Source organism: Ciona robusta, chromosome 9, assembly GCF_009617815.1.
Source record: "Ciona robusta chromosome 9, ASM961781v2".
Taxonomy (NCBI): Eukaryota; Metazoa; Chordata; class Ascidiacea; order Phlebobranchia; family Cionidae; genus Ciona; species Ciona robusta.
The window spans coordinates 2,316,735-2,331,700 of NC_143243.1; the positions used below are offsets into that span (position 1 = coordinate 2,316,735).

Sequence of the window (14,966 nt, forward strand, 5' to 3'; positions counted from 1 at the left end):
CTACCAGATGAGACGTGAAAAGAGAATGAAAACGTATCCCATCTTCCCCCGCTGTATTATACTTCGTATTTTAATGTCCATTCTGCCCTGAATATGACGAGTAGCCTAAATTACGGTTCGAATATGCTGATTATTTTTCATTCAAATATGTTTTAAAACGCGAATATGATATAAGCATATCAACACGACTTTAAAAGGGCGTTAAACACGTTTTGGAAATCTGGGATTTAGGTGCTAACGGTGTCCCGTCTGACCCCAGAGTACTATACATAGTAGTGTGGAAGAAGAAGGGACACCTATTCCATTTTCCGTCCCCTTTGGTAATAAACAAAGAACATTCGATGAAATATAAAACCGTATCCCGCGGCTCCCATAAACGTTGTTAATTGTTTAAAACACGATCAGGATATTTGGACAATATGTGTTCAAGTTGTACCGTCTTACCCTATGGTACCATATATAAATATATAGTATGAGACGTGTGATATACAGAGAATTACACGCCGGTATAGCCGAAAGATACGTAAAACCGAAATAATTTTTCCTGCATCTGTAATCATTGAACTCGTGGAGCCGTTTATTAATCGATCTTAAACTGTTCATAAAGTATCTCCCAATATTGCAGTAGCTTATTTCCTAAAGTTGGCATTGAATAATATTTCTATAGTTATATTGATTGAGTATTACTTTGTACTTGCTGGTTGAATATTTTATTTTACGTATGACGCGTTTGCTATTGGCTGTCGCGCTCCTTTTTCTCTTTCCACTATACATGTGCTATAAAGCGCCAACAAAACGCGTTACAGTGGTTTGTCCTGATTGAAGTGAGTGTTGTAGTTTTAAGCACCTCTTGCTCTGTGTGTTCAGTGCTCATTGCGAACGGAAGTTACTTGCCTGAAGTTATAGTGGTGTAGTATAATCTATCAGAAAAAAATCGCATTATCGTAGTGGTGGAATTTCGCATTGCATTTTATGTGCATTATGTAACTCGTGTGGATATGGTAAATGGTATCCGCATAATTTGTTATAGCATATCTGAAACCCAGTAGCTGTAGGTGATTTTCGTATTGCAATATTGGATAAAATCAGTGCAGAGGGCCATTTGTACGAGGCCGTCGGACATAAAAGTGTAAGTTGATACAGCAGGGGAAAGTTTTCAAAGGGCTCGCTTTGTGCGGAGTTTGGTGACTACTCAAAGAAAACAAGAGCCTAAACTCAGAGCTCTTGCCCGCTTTCCCTTACACGCCGAACTATTCTTTTGTTTTGCAGAGTACCGTGGCCAGCTCGCATAAATTGTAGTATCCAGAAAGTTGCTGTAGCATGAATATGATAAATAGCACGGGATCAACGCTGGCCACGCTAGCTTCATCTCCGTCAACGGGCAGTGAAAAAGAATTCAGCCTGCCGCCAATGCAGCGATATTGGATACGGGACGAGATATTTGCAACCACATTAACTTGCATTGCTATATATCTTGTTGTGGTGCTGGCAATTTTCGAACATCGTCAGCGTACGCAAAGTGCAAAGTCAGGGAAACAGAAACATGATCGTACGTTCTGGAGAAAAGTTCAAAGCGTATTTTCACGAGGGACTTTATGTCTAGTTGCGGCAATTTTTGGGTTAATAAGGTGTTTGTTTGAACAAGTAGAGCTACGATTCGGGACTCGTTCAGACACAGCATGTCGGATTTACCAATGCCAGCTGGTGATCGTGTTCCATTCCTCGTTCCTGTGCATGTATTTACTTCTATGGACGCGTCAACTAAAAATGTACAACCATAAAGCGCTTAGACATCTTAGCTCGCCATTTTTGAGATTCATAAGCGGGGCTGTAATAGCTGGACTTATCGGTTCTTCTGTAGCAACAGCAACACAATACCTCATCACATTTACATTAATAAGTTCACCGGTCGGTTGTGTGTACGATGTCACAGCTATAGTGGATCCTGAATCATCGAGACTAGTCGGTCTACTACTTTTCGCTATCGCGTTTATTTTCCAATTCTCTCTCTTGGGACTTCTGGTCTACCCACTGTTAAAGCATTACAAGATCGGATGCTGTTGCTGTGGGGAAGCAGAAAGATCTTCAACTGAAAATGTCCGTCGAACCATCATCCGTTTGAGTGTGTGTACAACTATGTGCGTGCTGTCGGACTTTGTGTCATCCCTTCTACTAATGTATTTACATGACGGTGTCAGTCCTATCATGTTCTGGGCTAACGTCTACACGGTTAATCTTCTGATCAACATGATTTGCGTCACTTGCTCCTTTGCCGACTGGAAACAACGACTGTTTCCGTGTACGAAAACCGAGTACGCGGCAGTTGCAGTTGCTGCACCTAACAGCACATCAGCGTCGGCCTTGTAAATTTCAAGATACGCCGATAACTCGTCAACTGGGTGTAAACATACGCAGTAAAGAGACGATTTTTCGTCGCCGGATAGACGCTGCACCCACACATACAAACACCGATGTTCAATCAAAAGCTTGTGAAATATAGTTGTAAATATATTTGTTGTAATAAACGTGGAACAAATAAAATACCTTATACTACATCTACATATTTTGTACAGAGCGTCGTTTTTGGGAAATTGTTTTAAAATTGGATTTTCCGACGTAATTCGGTTTTAATGAAATATTTATTGCCCTAATTAGATGCTTACCACTTTTAGCCATTACCAATGACGAGGTGTAATGGAAGTTAAAAGTAATCATTGATTTTATGAATATAACAAAAATAGCGCACCTGCTGTTCAACGTTGTTTTGAACGCTGTTGCACCCATATCAGATATAAAAGCAACACAAACACGCTTATTACATCAGTTAGGCGCATGAGCAGCCGGGAAAGCAAATATCAGGTCATCAATTATGAAAAGCGAATTCTCCCGCATAGAACGAAGCACACGGGTATACAAAAAGGAGATACAAATTGTAGCAAACCAGGGGTGCAACGGCTGACCTTTTCCAGCAATTAGATCAATAGTGAACGGATAACATACGTAGATCATTGCATTAGTTGGACCCGGTATTCCATTTGGAAGATATCGAACGCACCGGTGTGTTTGGTTGCTTTTCCACGTGACACAGTTTCTGTTGCGTTTGATAATTCTGACGACACACAACGGTATTGTGAATAAATGATGGTGAACTTATTTATCCTTGCGTGTCGGGGCAGCGATAGGTATTTATAACACGAGTGGTCTGTTTCATACACCACGTGCCCGCTCGTGAGATACCACGTATGTAACTTTGTGAGTGTTCATACACAAAAAGACACGCCCACTTTGGTTAAAGCGGCGAGCTTCGAAACCTCTTGCTAGCTGGCTAAAGACAGACGCTTTTAACATTGTGCCACAGATTTATTATTGTTAGGGAATGTAGATTTTGTAACTATTATTTGTGGGAATTAAGCGTGAAGATGTTTTTGTCACTTAATGTGACATACGTATATATGTACTTGTATAAGTTACTTGCGTGGGTTTCCCACGGATACAATGCAGCAATTACATGCCCACAATATTACATACATGTACTATCTCATAAGCGGCTCGAGGTATTTAAATAACAGAACACCCGTGATATAGCGAATGTTGTTGCCCCGCCACACAAGAATAAATAAGTTGCATTCATTCATACATACTTGATATTTTATTCATAACCCCATAATAAAAACTCGCGAATTTAAAAGTAAGCTTGTAAAGCTTAATTTTAGGCTCATAATATACAAATCTGACAAATGAAATCCAAAAATTTAGTGCAAAAAATTTAGGAATTTTAGGGTTACAGCGTGCCAATTTTGGGCTATAGTTTGACGTAGAAGACTTTTACGTTGTTTACCTGGATATTTGGGTGATGACGTTTCACAAGCACAGCGTGGCCACGTAAGTCACGTGGTTGTCTGGAGCTATTGTGTGACGTCATATCCGAGTTATTCGTAGTAGGTTGAATTAAACGAACATTACGTCGCACTTCAGTTGGCGGTTGTTTGGGTTTCTGTTAAAAATCGAAGTTTGCTAAAATTTACAAAAAATCTTTAATTAATGAAGTTACGTCGATATTTAGGATTTTTTTATTAGACATACTACATTAATTAACAGCTAGGCTTACGAACTATTTTTTGGAAATTTCAACTAAATAATTTATATAGGCGCAAGAACTACATATAAAAAAATGTGTAGGCGGATGAAATCATGTTTTTTTACCCATATAAAATATAATTACACGAAAAAATCCTGACGATTTTGTACTCGCCATGTGTTCTATTCGTCATGTGTGTTCAGGCTTACAGCACCTTTGGTTAAGGTGGGATACCATGACGAACTTTAGTTTGATTGATAATGATGAATGAATGACAGCTAGCACGACATATTTGCGGGGAAAAAGCACTTTAATTATTCGTTGACGTCACAGCTACGTAGGCTATATACATAATTGATTTTTCGTTTTACCAGATGTACATATATAATGAATACGAACCAAGTCATTATTATTTCGCGTATAATTTGCCATTCGTGGTTTACTCTAAGTCACATGTCGTACTATGCCGTAGCACCTCACCCTTATGGAATAAAATACATTAATATGCTTAATGTGTACCTCTGTAACGGACGGTTGAATGTTCTGCGTCATACCGGTGACGTCACGATCCTCTGTGACGTCAGGAATGTTCTCATCACGTGATATGTCTTCAGATTCTGCGTTTTATGGACTTTATTATAAATAATGATATAAACTTTCTTGACATCTTTGAATATGGTACCGAAGATCAGATTAATTAAAACAACAAAAAAATGGAATTAACAGCAAAACGAAAGTCGTTAAAATTTTGTTATATTAACTTCATTACACAACATCAACTTTATTCGTTTATTTATCTCCTTAAATACAGTACCGAAGATCAGATTATTTAAAACAACGAAGAGAGGGAATTAGCAGCAAAACGATTGTCTACACGTGATTGTGTGTGATTAAAAACATGCTACGCCGACTAAGGGTAAAAACAACCTAAAATGTTAAATAAAACCATGGCTGTTAAACCTACAATACGCCGTGAATAGTAGAAAAGTTTGCGTGAAGATTTTACAAATACATTAATGCAAGAATGCAACCACTATTTAATAATTTATTACTTTGGAAACTTAGACGGGTTGGGCATTTAGTTCCAATTATATCTTAATTTGTTCAATTAAATGCAAATCAATATGGATTTACATATACTGTATTGTGGGGTTTAGAAGCAACGCATTTATCTGAAACTTTCATTCAAATAGTTTTTATCCGCAGCGTGTTATAACGACCACCGTTTTGTTGCTAATTCCTTTCTCTTCATTTTATTCAAAGAGAAAAATAAAAAGTAGGCCATGTAAAAAATTAAATAAAACGTAGTTTCCAACTACCGTTATGCAGCTAATTTTCAAAATAAAAATAATGTTTTTTTGCTGTTAGTTCCTAAAACGTTATGCTTTATTTGCTGCTTCATTCAAAAAAATTGGAGGGATAATTCCTACATAAAAAAAGTTATGATATGGAATTAAAACCTGGGGTTTGAAACATTGTCATTGCTTCAAGGTTCAATGCACACACGCTACGCATGAATGCTTTCTTCATATCCTCTTCAAATACCCTTCGACCATGTTCCAGTTTCGATATTTCAGATCGCGAGTTTTCCAACGACTGACTTAACTATAAATAGACGATATTTGATTACGTAATCCTGACGTCATTTTAGGGTAAGAGATTCTAAAGATATAGAGAAATACAATACTAACTTGATATGTACGTTTATATAATTACTAAAGCAAATAATAAAAAAATATGAGATATTGGGGACACGATTTAAAGTGAGTTCAGTCGATAGTTCAAATAACACGAGTTTGTTTTATTTTTAAAGTCATTTTTAAGATTATGTAAGTGGTTAGTAGAATAACATAATTAACTTAACAACAGGACGTAACATAGTTTAATGATAGGTGCAAAAGCACTGATTTTTGGGTTAGTTTTAAAACCAACATTACAGCCCATACTTGAAGATACAATTATCTTCAATCCAAATGTTTCGGTTTAAACTAAAACCATTTTCAGTGACGTCAGAAGTTAAAATAATGGTACACCAGGGAATTACATGATACAGTTTGATATTAATAGGTTTTTTCTATAAAGGTGGAGACGGAGTTACATATGGACCTATGGCAAGACATGACACAGTATCTGGGATTTGGGCCAAAAGTAGGTCATACGGCCAAACCCATTCATGTGTATTTTTAGTACGTTTTTAACTCTACATTACGTTTTTTCTTTTTAGGTTAGGTCCTATGGGCTATGGCAATATAGGTCAGGGTACCTACGGTTGGGAGTTAAGACCAATGTAAGTTATATGGCCATGTCTGATCATGTGTATTTTTAGTTTGGTTTCATTGTTCCTTAGGTGTATAAAAAGCCATTTTGAAACTGATATTAAATTCTGGTGTTATTATATAAAGTAGATCAGACTGATCAGTATTTTTCTATGTTTGAAAGTTTGAAATTATCTAAAGTGATCCTGTCTCAGATAAGGTGTATCTGACACTGTGACACTTAACCTTATTTAAAATCAGATCTTATCGATACGAATTATATCAGCCATGCAATGAATAAGCCAGGTATTATATCAGCTTCAGGTATATAATGTACAAAAATAAAAGGCCAGAAATTTCATTTGTTAAATACTGAATTAGAATAGCGTGGTAAATATACCACGGAACACTTTAAATTTAAAAAAAGTAAAAAAAAACTTTTTTATAAACTTATATTAGGCCAATCCTTTTTGAACAACAATTTCTCAGCTATTTTTAAAAAAAGAGTCAGATTATGGGAGTATGAAATATAACTTATTATTCAACAATATGATTGGTGATTGACACAAGCACATTGAATACTTGAATATACCAGATGTATGGTATGCAAGCATGCCTTAGAGTTGGCTTGTTTACCCTGCACCTGCACCTGCAGCATATAAATTAACGCCACTGGTTAAAATGTTTGTTGAAAAAATGAAATCCTTAATGTATCCAGCTGGACCCAAGAAAAATTTTAACTAGCACAAAATTACCAAAAAAAATGTTTCTATGCACCATAATATATATGACCACCAGTGAACTAAATAAACCTATTTAATGAATGCCTTACCTCATCAACCTTAGCTTCATAATCCCTCGTAAGCTGAACACAAACTTCCTGAGCTTTGAGTTGGCACGCTTGTTCCACCTTCCTCTTCCAACCTCCCTCCACCAACATCCTCCACGATCGCCAACTTTTCGTCTTAAGCGAGTGCTCCCAGTGTTGCCGGGCAAGTTTCGACGTGAAATTCTTTTTAAATAAAAATAATATATATATATATTTATATATATATTTTAAGTGTAAGTATTTTGTTTACTTTTTTTGGCCAAAACATAGTTTTACCTTTAGTTATACAAAATTTAAACTGTAAATTATCTGTACTTTTAACACTTTCGGCGCCGCACTAATTTGAACAATCGGACACTGGGTGCCGCAAGGATTTTGGATTTTATTGGATTTTGGATTTTATTAAATTTTTAATAAGTCATGAATTACGATTGAAAGTTGCGAATTATACAACAGTAAGTAACAAGAATCCAAGAAACAGTGACATATCCATGTTTTCCCGTTTGTGCGGACGTATAACATCACTACCAATGTATCCATATATTCACTTTTCTTCATACTCGGAAGAATAAGTATTGGACAAAACAAAACTTCACAACATCATAATTGTAATGATCAGACACTAAATCATTGAAGTTTGAACCATTATCCGTAATTATTCCAGCAGTGGCAGCAGTGAAAACATTGTAAACTAGTAATATTGGGTAAAATATACTTGAAAATCGTCAGAAACAGCTGATCGGAGAGTCACAAGCTAATTGGTCCAAAATAATGTAATCTCAAAGCAGACGTTCGCATTTAGTCTCAATGCAGCCTAGATCGAGCGCACATATATATACGTGGTTTACTATTAGTTTAAATGCAACGCGGCACTCGTAACAATGAAAAAATGCCAAAACGTATATATGTGTGATGGCACCGGGAACCATTGTTACTTAAACGTATATATACGTAGATTGGCGCTGAAAGTGTTAATATTAAATCGGTTTTAATGGAAATTTTGTTTAAAATAAATTAAGGGTAGTTTATCAGTAATTATTTGAAACATTTTTTCAGGTGGGTAAGATAAGATGTAGGTTCTCTACAGCATGGCACGTCATCAGACCTGAGATTTAAGCCAAAGTAGGGGCGTATGGCCAATTAACCCTACTTCTATTTTCAACAATTTTTAGATTTTTCTATGAAATTAAAACAAATCTCAAATAAAATACATTACCAATCTCTTTTCATCCACAAGTCTTGTTTTCCACTGTGAGAAAACTCTCATCATCTCTTGTTTCTCCTTGCTTGTATGTAAGGCCCGTGTGAGGTTGGATATCACAATGTCTTTCCTCTTGAGTGAACTTTCATAAGTGTGGAGCAACTCTTGCAAACTTTCAACTTCATTCTTGAAAAGAATATATTTATTTAAATCTTTGTTGGTTTAAATATATATAGCAGAAAATAGCTACCAGGAATTTTACTGGCTTGAATTTATTGGTAAATAACACTTTCATTTACGTTCTTAAAAAAATATATTTGTTTAAACAATTATTAGTTTAAATATAGCAGTAAATAGTTACCAACATTTTTACTGGCTTGAATTTATTGGTAAGTAACACTTAATAACTTTGGACCATCACATGTATAAGTTTAATTAAGCACTGTCATCGGTATGAAATATATGATACAATATTCAATGGTTTTTACTGCCACAAATGTGTGTGTATATGTTTACTAACGGTGGAATAGAACAGGCATTTTATAACTTATTCTGGAAATGAAATTGATGTCATGCATACCTAAACAAGAAAATTAAAACCTAAAATAAGTTTCAAAAATTTAACACACATTTTTACCTGTAGTGTAGTAATAGTATTATGAAATTCTTTTTCTTGAGAATGAAATTTTTGATGAAGTGATTCTTCCATATTTAATCTCATTGCATCAACTTCATTCTGGTTTAAATATCAATTATTGGTTCAGTTTTATAAGCATTCTATTGCAATTAGCGGTATGTAAAAAAGTTTAAACATCTTTGGTGTATTTTTTTAAATACAAGCAGGTTTAAAAAAGTGCCAGTAAAAAAAGGATTGAGAGTTAAAAATGGAGAGCAATTGATTTTAAATTATTTAAAAGTTTTTTTACTGATGTTTTAGCTTCACACAAAGTTAAAATAAATTACCAATATTTTATTTCGATATTCTTCATTCCATTTTTCAATCTTGTTACTCAGTTGCATCATGTTATCACCATGTGTAGATTTCTCCATTTGATTTATTGACGCTTGTTTGTCTAATTTAGAAAAAGAAGAAAAATAGAAGTTAGAAGTATAACTTGAGCCAAGAAAGTTGAGGGGTGGAAGCTCACGGTTAACCAATAGCGGTTAGAGTCTAGAGTTTTTAAACCTTTTCTACTGGTGTTCCTTCTTTTTAAACCACAGCACGGTGCAAAAAAATATTCTTTTTTTATTTACTGTTGATATTTGTTTGAATGAGTTTATAGTTTTTAGTGTGGTTTGTGGGACATAGGTTGAGAGCCAGTGGTCTAGGGAATGTACTAAACTTAATGCAGTTTAAGTAAGGATTATTTACTTTAACAAAAATCAAATTTTTAATTTAAAATTTTACATTTTGCCAAAAAAAAAGTAAGAGACATTTGCAAAAAAATATAAAGCAAAACATATTGGCAGCAAATACAAGAATTTATAAAGAAAAGATAAAAACCACATTAACATCATACCAGCAGTTGTTCCACCAAGGATGGAAGTCACGTTTGAAGTTTTCGGTCGATTCTGACGCTCCGTTTCAAGCTCATCACTCCCCATGGCGCTGTCACGACCTGAAGCTAACGAGTCTGTCTCGATTCGCGAGTGGTTTGAGGAATCTAACATAGATATCTTATAATAAATAATAGATAACTTCATATCATCAATTTAAAAAGAATTTTTTAATAATTTTTTTTTTAATATATCAGGCTGGTAAATAAAAGTTAATCAGAATCAGGAGTAAATGCACTTATATTTAAATAGCTGTTAGAAAATATTAGGTTGTCTAAATTGTCAGCTGAAGATATAAAGGGAAAAAATTACACAAAAATAAATTGCTTACCAAGTTACATATATATAACTCGTCTGTGGGCATGAGGTGTATGAAACAGAACACCCCTATTATACTGACTGTTATTGCCCTGCCACGCAAGGATAATAAGTTACATTTATTCAATTTAAATCCCATGCAATACCAGAGTATTCATGAACTGTAGTCACTGGTTCAGGAGGAATCCTCAGCTGTGGAAGTGGAATTTGTTCATTTGATTTCAGTTGTCCCAACTTAGGTGTGACGATCGCATATTTCAACAGTTCATCATATTCTTCCTAGAAAATAAACAATACAGAGGGATTATTTTAAACATTACACACAGCTGGATAAGGTAGGAAAGGTACAGATGGTCAAGACTGCAGAGTATGGTAGGTGGTTGGGTGCCCACACACACAATTTTGTTTATATTATATGCAGTTTTCGGTGTTTGCATGTGCATGTTAAAAATATATTTTTGTAGGAGCGAGATATCATCAAAACTTGAGATTTTCTGTAGGCTAACACTCATTGTAACCTAAGAATTAAACAAAACATTTTATCAAATACTTTTTCAATGAATTTGTGTATGACATTTTGTGGTACACTTTTTTAGCATTTTTGGCCACCCAAATATCTTAGGAGTTGTAGAAAAACGCTGTTTATAACGCAATTGCACAGATTGTTTCCAATCCACTAAAATTTTGCAGCCTTTTTGTCAAAAAAAGAAATATATACATTCTAACACATAAAAAAATCCACCAAAACTATCCTAAACATGACCACAATGATTTATAAACTACAAACGTAATCTAAAAATTTTACTTGTAATCCAGATGAAACAGAACTTCCTCTTGAACTATCGGGTTGAATTAACAAACTGTTATCACTGTCAGTGCTTGAAGCCATGTTTTGATATCTGAAACACCAAAATAATTAAAACTACCGCATAATTTATAACTCACTAATAATATACCCAGTCTAAAAACCGTTTAGTGTTTTTACAACGAATGAAACTAACTCGGGGGTCCAAATACTCAACAGAAAAATTTCAAACTGCCGGGCAAAACGACGGTTATTCCCCTTCGTAAACAGTCTTATTGGGCACGTTTCTGTTTCGAGTCTTTCGACCAAAAATTTCGTAACGACATTTTATTTCAATAAAGAATTAACATCACATATATACTATGATGTATTAGAATAAATTTAATATAATTTCGAAAGTAGTAAAAGATACGTAATTGTGTCCGTAAGAGCTTTCCTTGATGTAGGTTGGGTTCTCATGGTCACGATCTGTATATTACCGTAAACGCTTTTAGAATTGTTTTATAAATTCACCCACAGTTTGTTTGTGGATTCCATAAGCAGTATATACAACCAAATAAAGAAACACACAAAAAGACATTTAATTTGAATATATTACGGGAAAAACACATCAATATATAGCCCCCACTGAATAAACAAGATTGCTGGTTGGGTTAAATGACTCCGTGTTGATCCGACTTCATATATAGGCTTCAGGGGGGTGCTATATCTACTGTATTACTATTTTCTTTTATAACCAGAGACCAAACAGTTAATGATATCTTGCTATATTTTATTCCATTTTCTGGTATACAAGTACACGATACAGTATCGGGCAAAAGCTTACTTGATGGCCGGGCAAGGAAGAGCCCGCCATGAGCCTAGACTGACCTTGAGGTCTCAGTGCCGATAGTGGCTTAGTTGGGTAGTTCTCATTTCGTTACTGTGTTAAGGCGAAAGGGAATTATATACCAGACAGAATCATGACAGCAGTGTGACGTCACGCGATAAAATGCTGGAAACGATTTTGGCCTGTCAGCGGCTGAACGGGATATCATTAACCTCGTTCAACGGGGGTCTGTTTCCATGAGAACAGTCTCCCATGAGATAAAGTCGTATCCGCAGTGTTGACATTGATTAATGAAGTATTGGGATTGGGTTATAACGTCACTTTAAGCGTCGAGTTGCAACAAATAATTTTTATAAAAGGACTTATTAGTGAATTTAGTAGCAATCTGCTATAACCGAGATTGCGTCAATGAACTATAGCTTGCAGGAACAAACAACAAAGGAAAATAATACCACAATGTAGAGAAAAAATTGAAATAACTAAACTTGGGAATAAATCAAGTCAAATGTTTATTGTGTATAAAATCAATATCCACGAAGTCCAACATTTTGCATTCTATTCGTCAAAATGTCTTCTTTAGAATGAGGCAGCAAGATTTCGCCCGAGTCTATTTTATACAATTCACTGAAGCACTTTCGTGGCAGTTTGGCAGAACTTGTCATTTTTATATTGATTTCTGATAGTTTGCCGTAGTATTCCAGGACCCGACATATATAGAGCTTTCGGTTGAAGTCAGCACCAAGAACAACAGTGTACCTTCCTCCGACCTTACAGACACTAAAAACTTCCGCAGTCAATGCTATCTTTACATTTTCGTTTTTCATAGAATATTCGCATAATTTGTTCATGCTGTAACGAAACAGTTCACCTGGTAAAACTGCCAACGAAAAGTCCACTTCACTGGGCCTAACGGTTAAAATGCCTGACAAACCGAACGACTCCCTGAAATGAAAAACATACTTTTAATACCATGAATCGTTGAAGTAAGGTACTACAACTATATCTGAATTTCACATTACTTTAAAATAAACATTTAATATCAAGACCTGAACGGGAAATTCACTGAAGATTGTAGGCGTGGTCGGGAAGCCAAGCCGATTGGTCGTACTGATGATGACGTTAAATCACGTGACGCATTTAGGAGTGGCGTTGGGTATCTTGAATACAAATCACAGTCAATCTACGTTTAGTGTGTGGTAAAATAGCTGAGGGATCCACGCTAAAATAGCTGAGGGATCCACGAACATTCACATATATACCAGATTTTTAATCTGGCTCACAATCATACCTGTTTATTGGTATTGCATTTGTTGAGATCTGGGAGTGTGGAAGTGTTGGTCCTTGTCTTACTCGTATAGATACACCCTGGTTGTACGTTGAAAATTTACGGGGGTTGATATACGTAGTTCTGTATACTGGCACTCTATTCAAGATTCCCTCGCATTGCAAAACCCTGAACACGTACAGTCTTCTATTGTCGCAGGTGTAGTAATTGCCGTTTTTAAGTGTTACTGATATAGTTGGGAAATCTGTGGCTTCCATTCGCCCTTTCCTAATGTCGATAATGGCTTGCATAATGGATCTACCATCTTGGAAACTACTTTTTATACTATCTTGAGAGAACCTTATGTCTAAAGGCGCCAAGTATTGCATGGCTGCTACTTAGTTATTAAAACTTCCTAAATAGTGCGGTTCACCTATTGCAGTATGTTTCTTACAATGTTCAGGTGGTTATATAGCGGGCAATCCCCGTATTTTCCACCACATCCAAAAGCATATTGCACAAAAACATTATTACAGTCTGGGTGGTAACCAAACACCGCGCATTCATGCAAGTTAACTCATTCCATCACGTCCTTGTTTGTTTGCTTTTGAAAAAGGATTTTTCTGCGCGGGAATTCCCCACTAGCAACACACATATCCTGATCACGAGACCGAGTCAGCACGTGATCAGAGAATGTTCCAGAGTCTGAAACATAAGCTGGGCCTGCAGAATTCTATGAAATTGCCTTATTGGGTTATTGAAACACAGCAGTTAGATCTCCTATTACCCTTGATATATCTACAACGGAAGATTTTATTTATAAACACATTAGGTTCGTGTATAAGTTACACTGTATAAGTTACACTTTCACAGAAGTGCCGCCATTGTTTGTAGTAATTTTACGCCGATTCCATTTTGACATGAACTTAATAGGCACTGTATTCAAGATGCCCTCGCGTTGCAAAACCCTGAACACGTACATTCGTCTATTGTCCAAGCTGTAAAAAAACCGTTCACAAGCGTCACACGTATCGGCGGCAAATCGGTCTCGCTCAAATCGCCGTTTCTTATTTCTTCAATAACTTGTAGAACTGGTATTCCATTTCGAAATGTGGAGCTGATAGTGTTTTGCGAGAATTTTATATCTAACGGTTGCCAGTGATCCATTGCTGTGTACTTTGTTATCAATACTTTTCAAATGGCGCGGATGTGTCGCTTTTCGAAACTTATATCGTACAATGTTCAGGTAATTTTTGCAGGGACTCCCGAGAACTTGTTTATTGACTGTCAAATTAACCGTTGCGCCATGTTTGCCAAAGTCTGCGTAGCAACCAATGATAAATACGTTGTAAAGTACAAATATACAGAGGAACGGTTCATATAATTTACAAAACACGAGTAATCATACCTAATCCAACCTAATTACGCCATGTTAAAACTGGTTTTATTTACACGTTGGTTAATATCGTCTGATATGTAAAACTTATAGAGAAGTTATTAAGCACGTGATGGAGGACGTACAATATGCACATGACTTGCTACTAAAACAGCACCAAAAACAAGTGACATAAAGATATAAATTCTAATTTCCCAAACATTGGATTATGATTATGGGTTTTATGGCTTTCATAGAGTGAATATGTTGGCTTGATATGCTAAAAATTACAACGAAAGGAACATCTGGTCGGCGAAAAGGAAACCATGTATAACGACATTTCGTGCACAAAACGTACAGGAAGTAGTAAATAATTTAAACAATTTAAAAGCTAATTTAAAAAAAAGTGTTGTTAAAAACACGACTTTTAATAAAGCGAAGTCGACGAATGGCGC

At 35.7% G+C, this 14,966-nt stretch overlaps 3 protein-coding genes across 3 annotated transcripts; 1 reads left to right on the forward strand and 2 right to left on the reverse strand.

The window, feature by feature from the left end:
* The first annotated feature begins 819 nt into the window (after positions 1-819).
* On the forward strand, positions 820-2,555 carry LOC149730768 (uncharacterized). The gene has a single exon (XM_089884070.1). The coding sequence runs from the start codon at positions 1,321-1,323 to the stop codon at positions 2,365-2,367; it is 1,047 nt and encodes a 348-aa protein (XP_089740196.1). The 5' UTR covers positions 820-1,320; the 3' UTR covers positions 2,368-2,555.
* Positions 2,488-11,131, reverse strand: LOC149730769 (centrosomal protein POC5-like). Its single transcript, XM_089884034.1, has 11 exons — positions 11,044-11,131; positions 10,385-10,517; positions 9,884-10,027; positions 9,327-9,436; positions 9,001-9,099; positions 8,379-8,549; positions 7,166-7,345; positions 5,539-5,683; positions 4,598-4,695; positions 3,839-3,994; positions 2,488-3,109 (listed from the first exon to the last, which is right to left on the reverse strand). The coding sequence occupies exons 1-11, from the start codon at positions 11,125-11,127 to the stop codon at positions 3,014-3,016; spliced, it is 1,416 nt and encodes a 471-aa protein (XP_089740160.1). The 5' UTR covers positions 11,128-11,131; the 3' UTR covers positions 2,488-3,013.
* Positions 11,132-11,798: 667 nt separating this feature from the next.
* LOC149730770 (uncharacterized) lies at positions 11,799-13,917 on the reverse strand. Its single transcript, XM_089884076.1, has 3 exons — positions 13,161-13,917; positions 12,919-13,029; positions 11,799-12,814 (listed from the first exon to the last, which is right to left on the reverse strand). Exons 1-3 carry the CDS (start codon positions 13,523-13,525, stop codon positions 12,397-12,399), a joined length of 894 nt encoding a protein of 297 aa, XP_089740202.1. The 5' UTR covers positions 13,526-13,917; the 3' UTR covers positions 11,799-12,396.
* Positions 13,918-14,966: the final 1,049 nt, after the last annotated feature.

What these genes read in the sequence shown, in the direction of transcription:
- LOC149730769 (XM_089884034.1), bottom strand. Translation starts at nt 11,127, where the DNA reads ATGGCTTCAAGCACTGACAGTGATAACAGTTTGTTAATTCAACCCGAT. An exon ending in ATGAAGCTAAGGTTGATGAG is followed by an intron (nt 5,684 to 7,165) that starts GTAAGGCATTCA and finishes GTCTATTTATAG; the next exon opens with TTAAGTCAGTCGTTGGAAAA. An exon ending in GTCATCACCCAAATATCCAG is followed by an intron (nt 3,110 to 3,838) that starts GTAAACAACGTA and finishes GTGTGTCGTCAG; the next exon opens with AATTATCAAACGCAACAGAA.
- LOC149730770 (XM_089884076.1), bottom strand. Translation starts at nt 13,525, where the DNA reads ATGCAATACTTGGCGCCTTTAGACATAAGGTTCTCTCAAGATAGTATA. An exon ending in AATGCAATACCAATAAACAG is followed by an intron (nt 13,030 to 13,160) that starts GTATGATTGTGA and finishes TTTGTATTCAAG; the next exon opens with ATACCCAACGCCACTCCTAA. An exon ending in TCAGTGAATTTCCCGTTCAG is followed by an intron (nt 12,815 to 12,918) that starts GTCTTGATATTA and finishes TTTTCATTTCAG; the next exon opens with GGAGTCGTTCGGTTTGTCAG.
- LOC149730768 (XM_089884070.1), top strand. Translation starts at nt 1,321, where the DNA reads ATGAATATGATAAATAGCACGGGATCAACGCTGGCCACGCTAGCTTCA.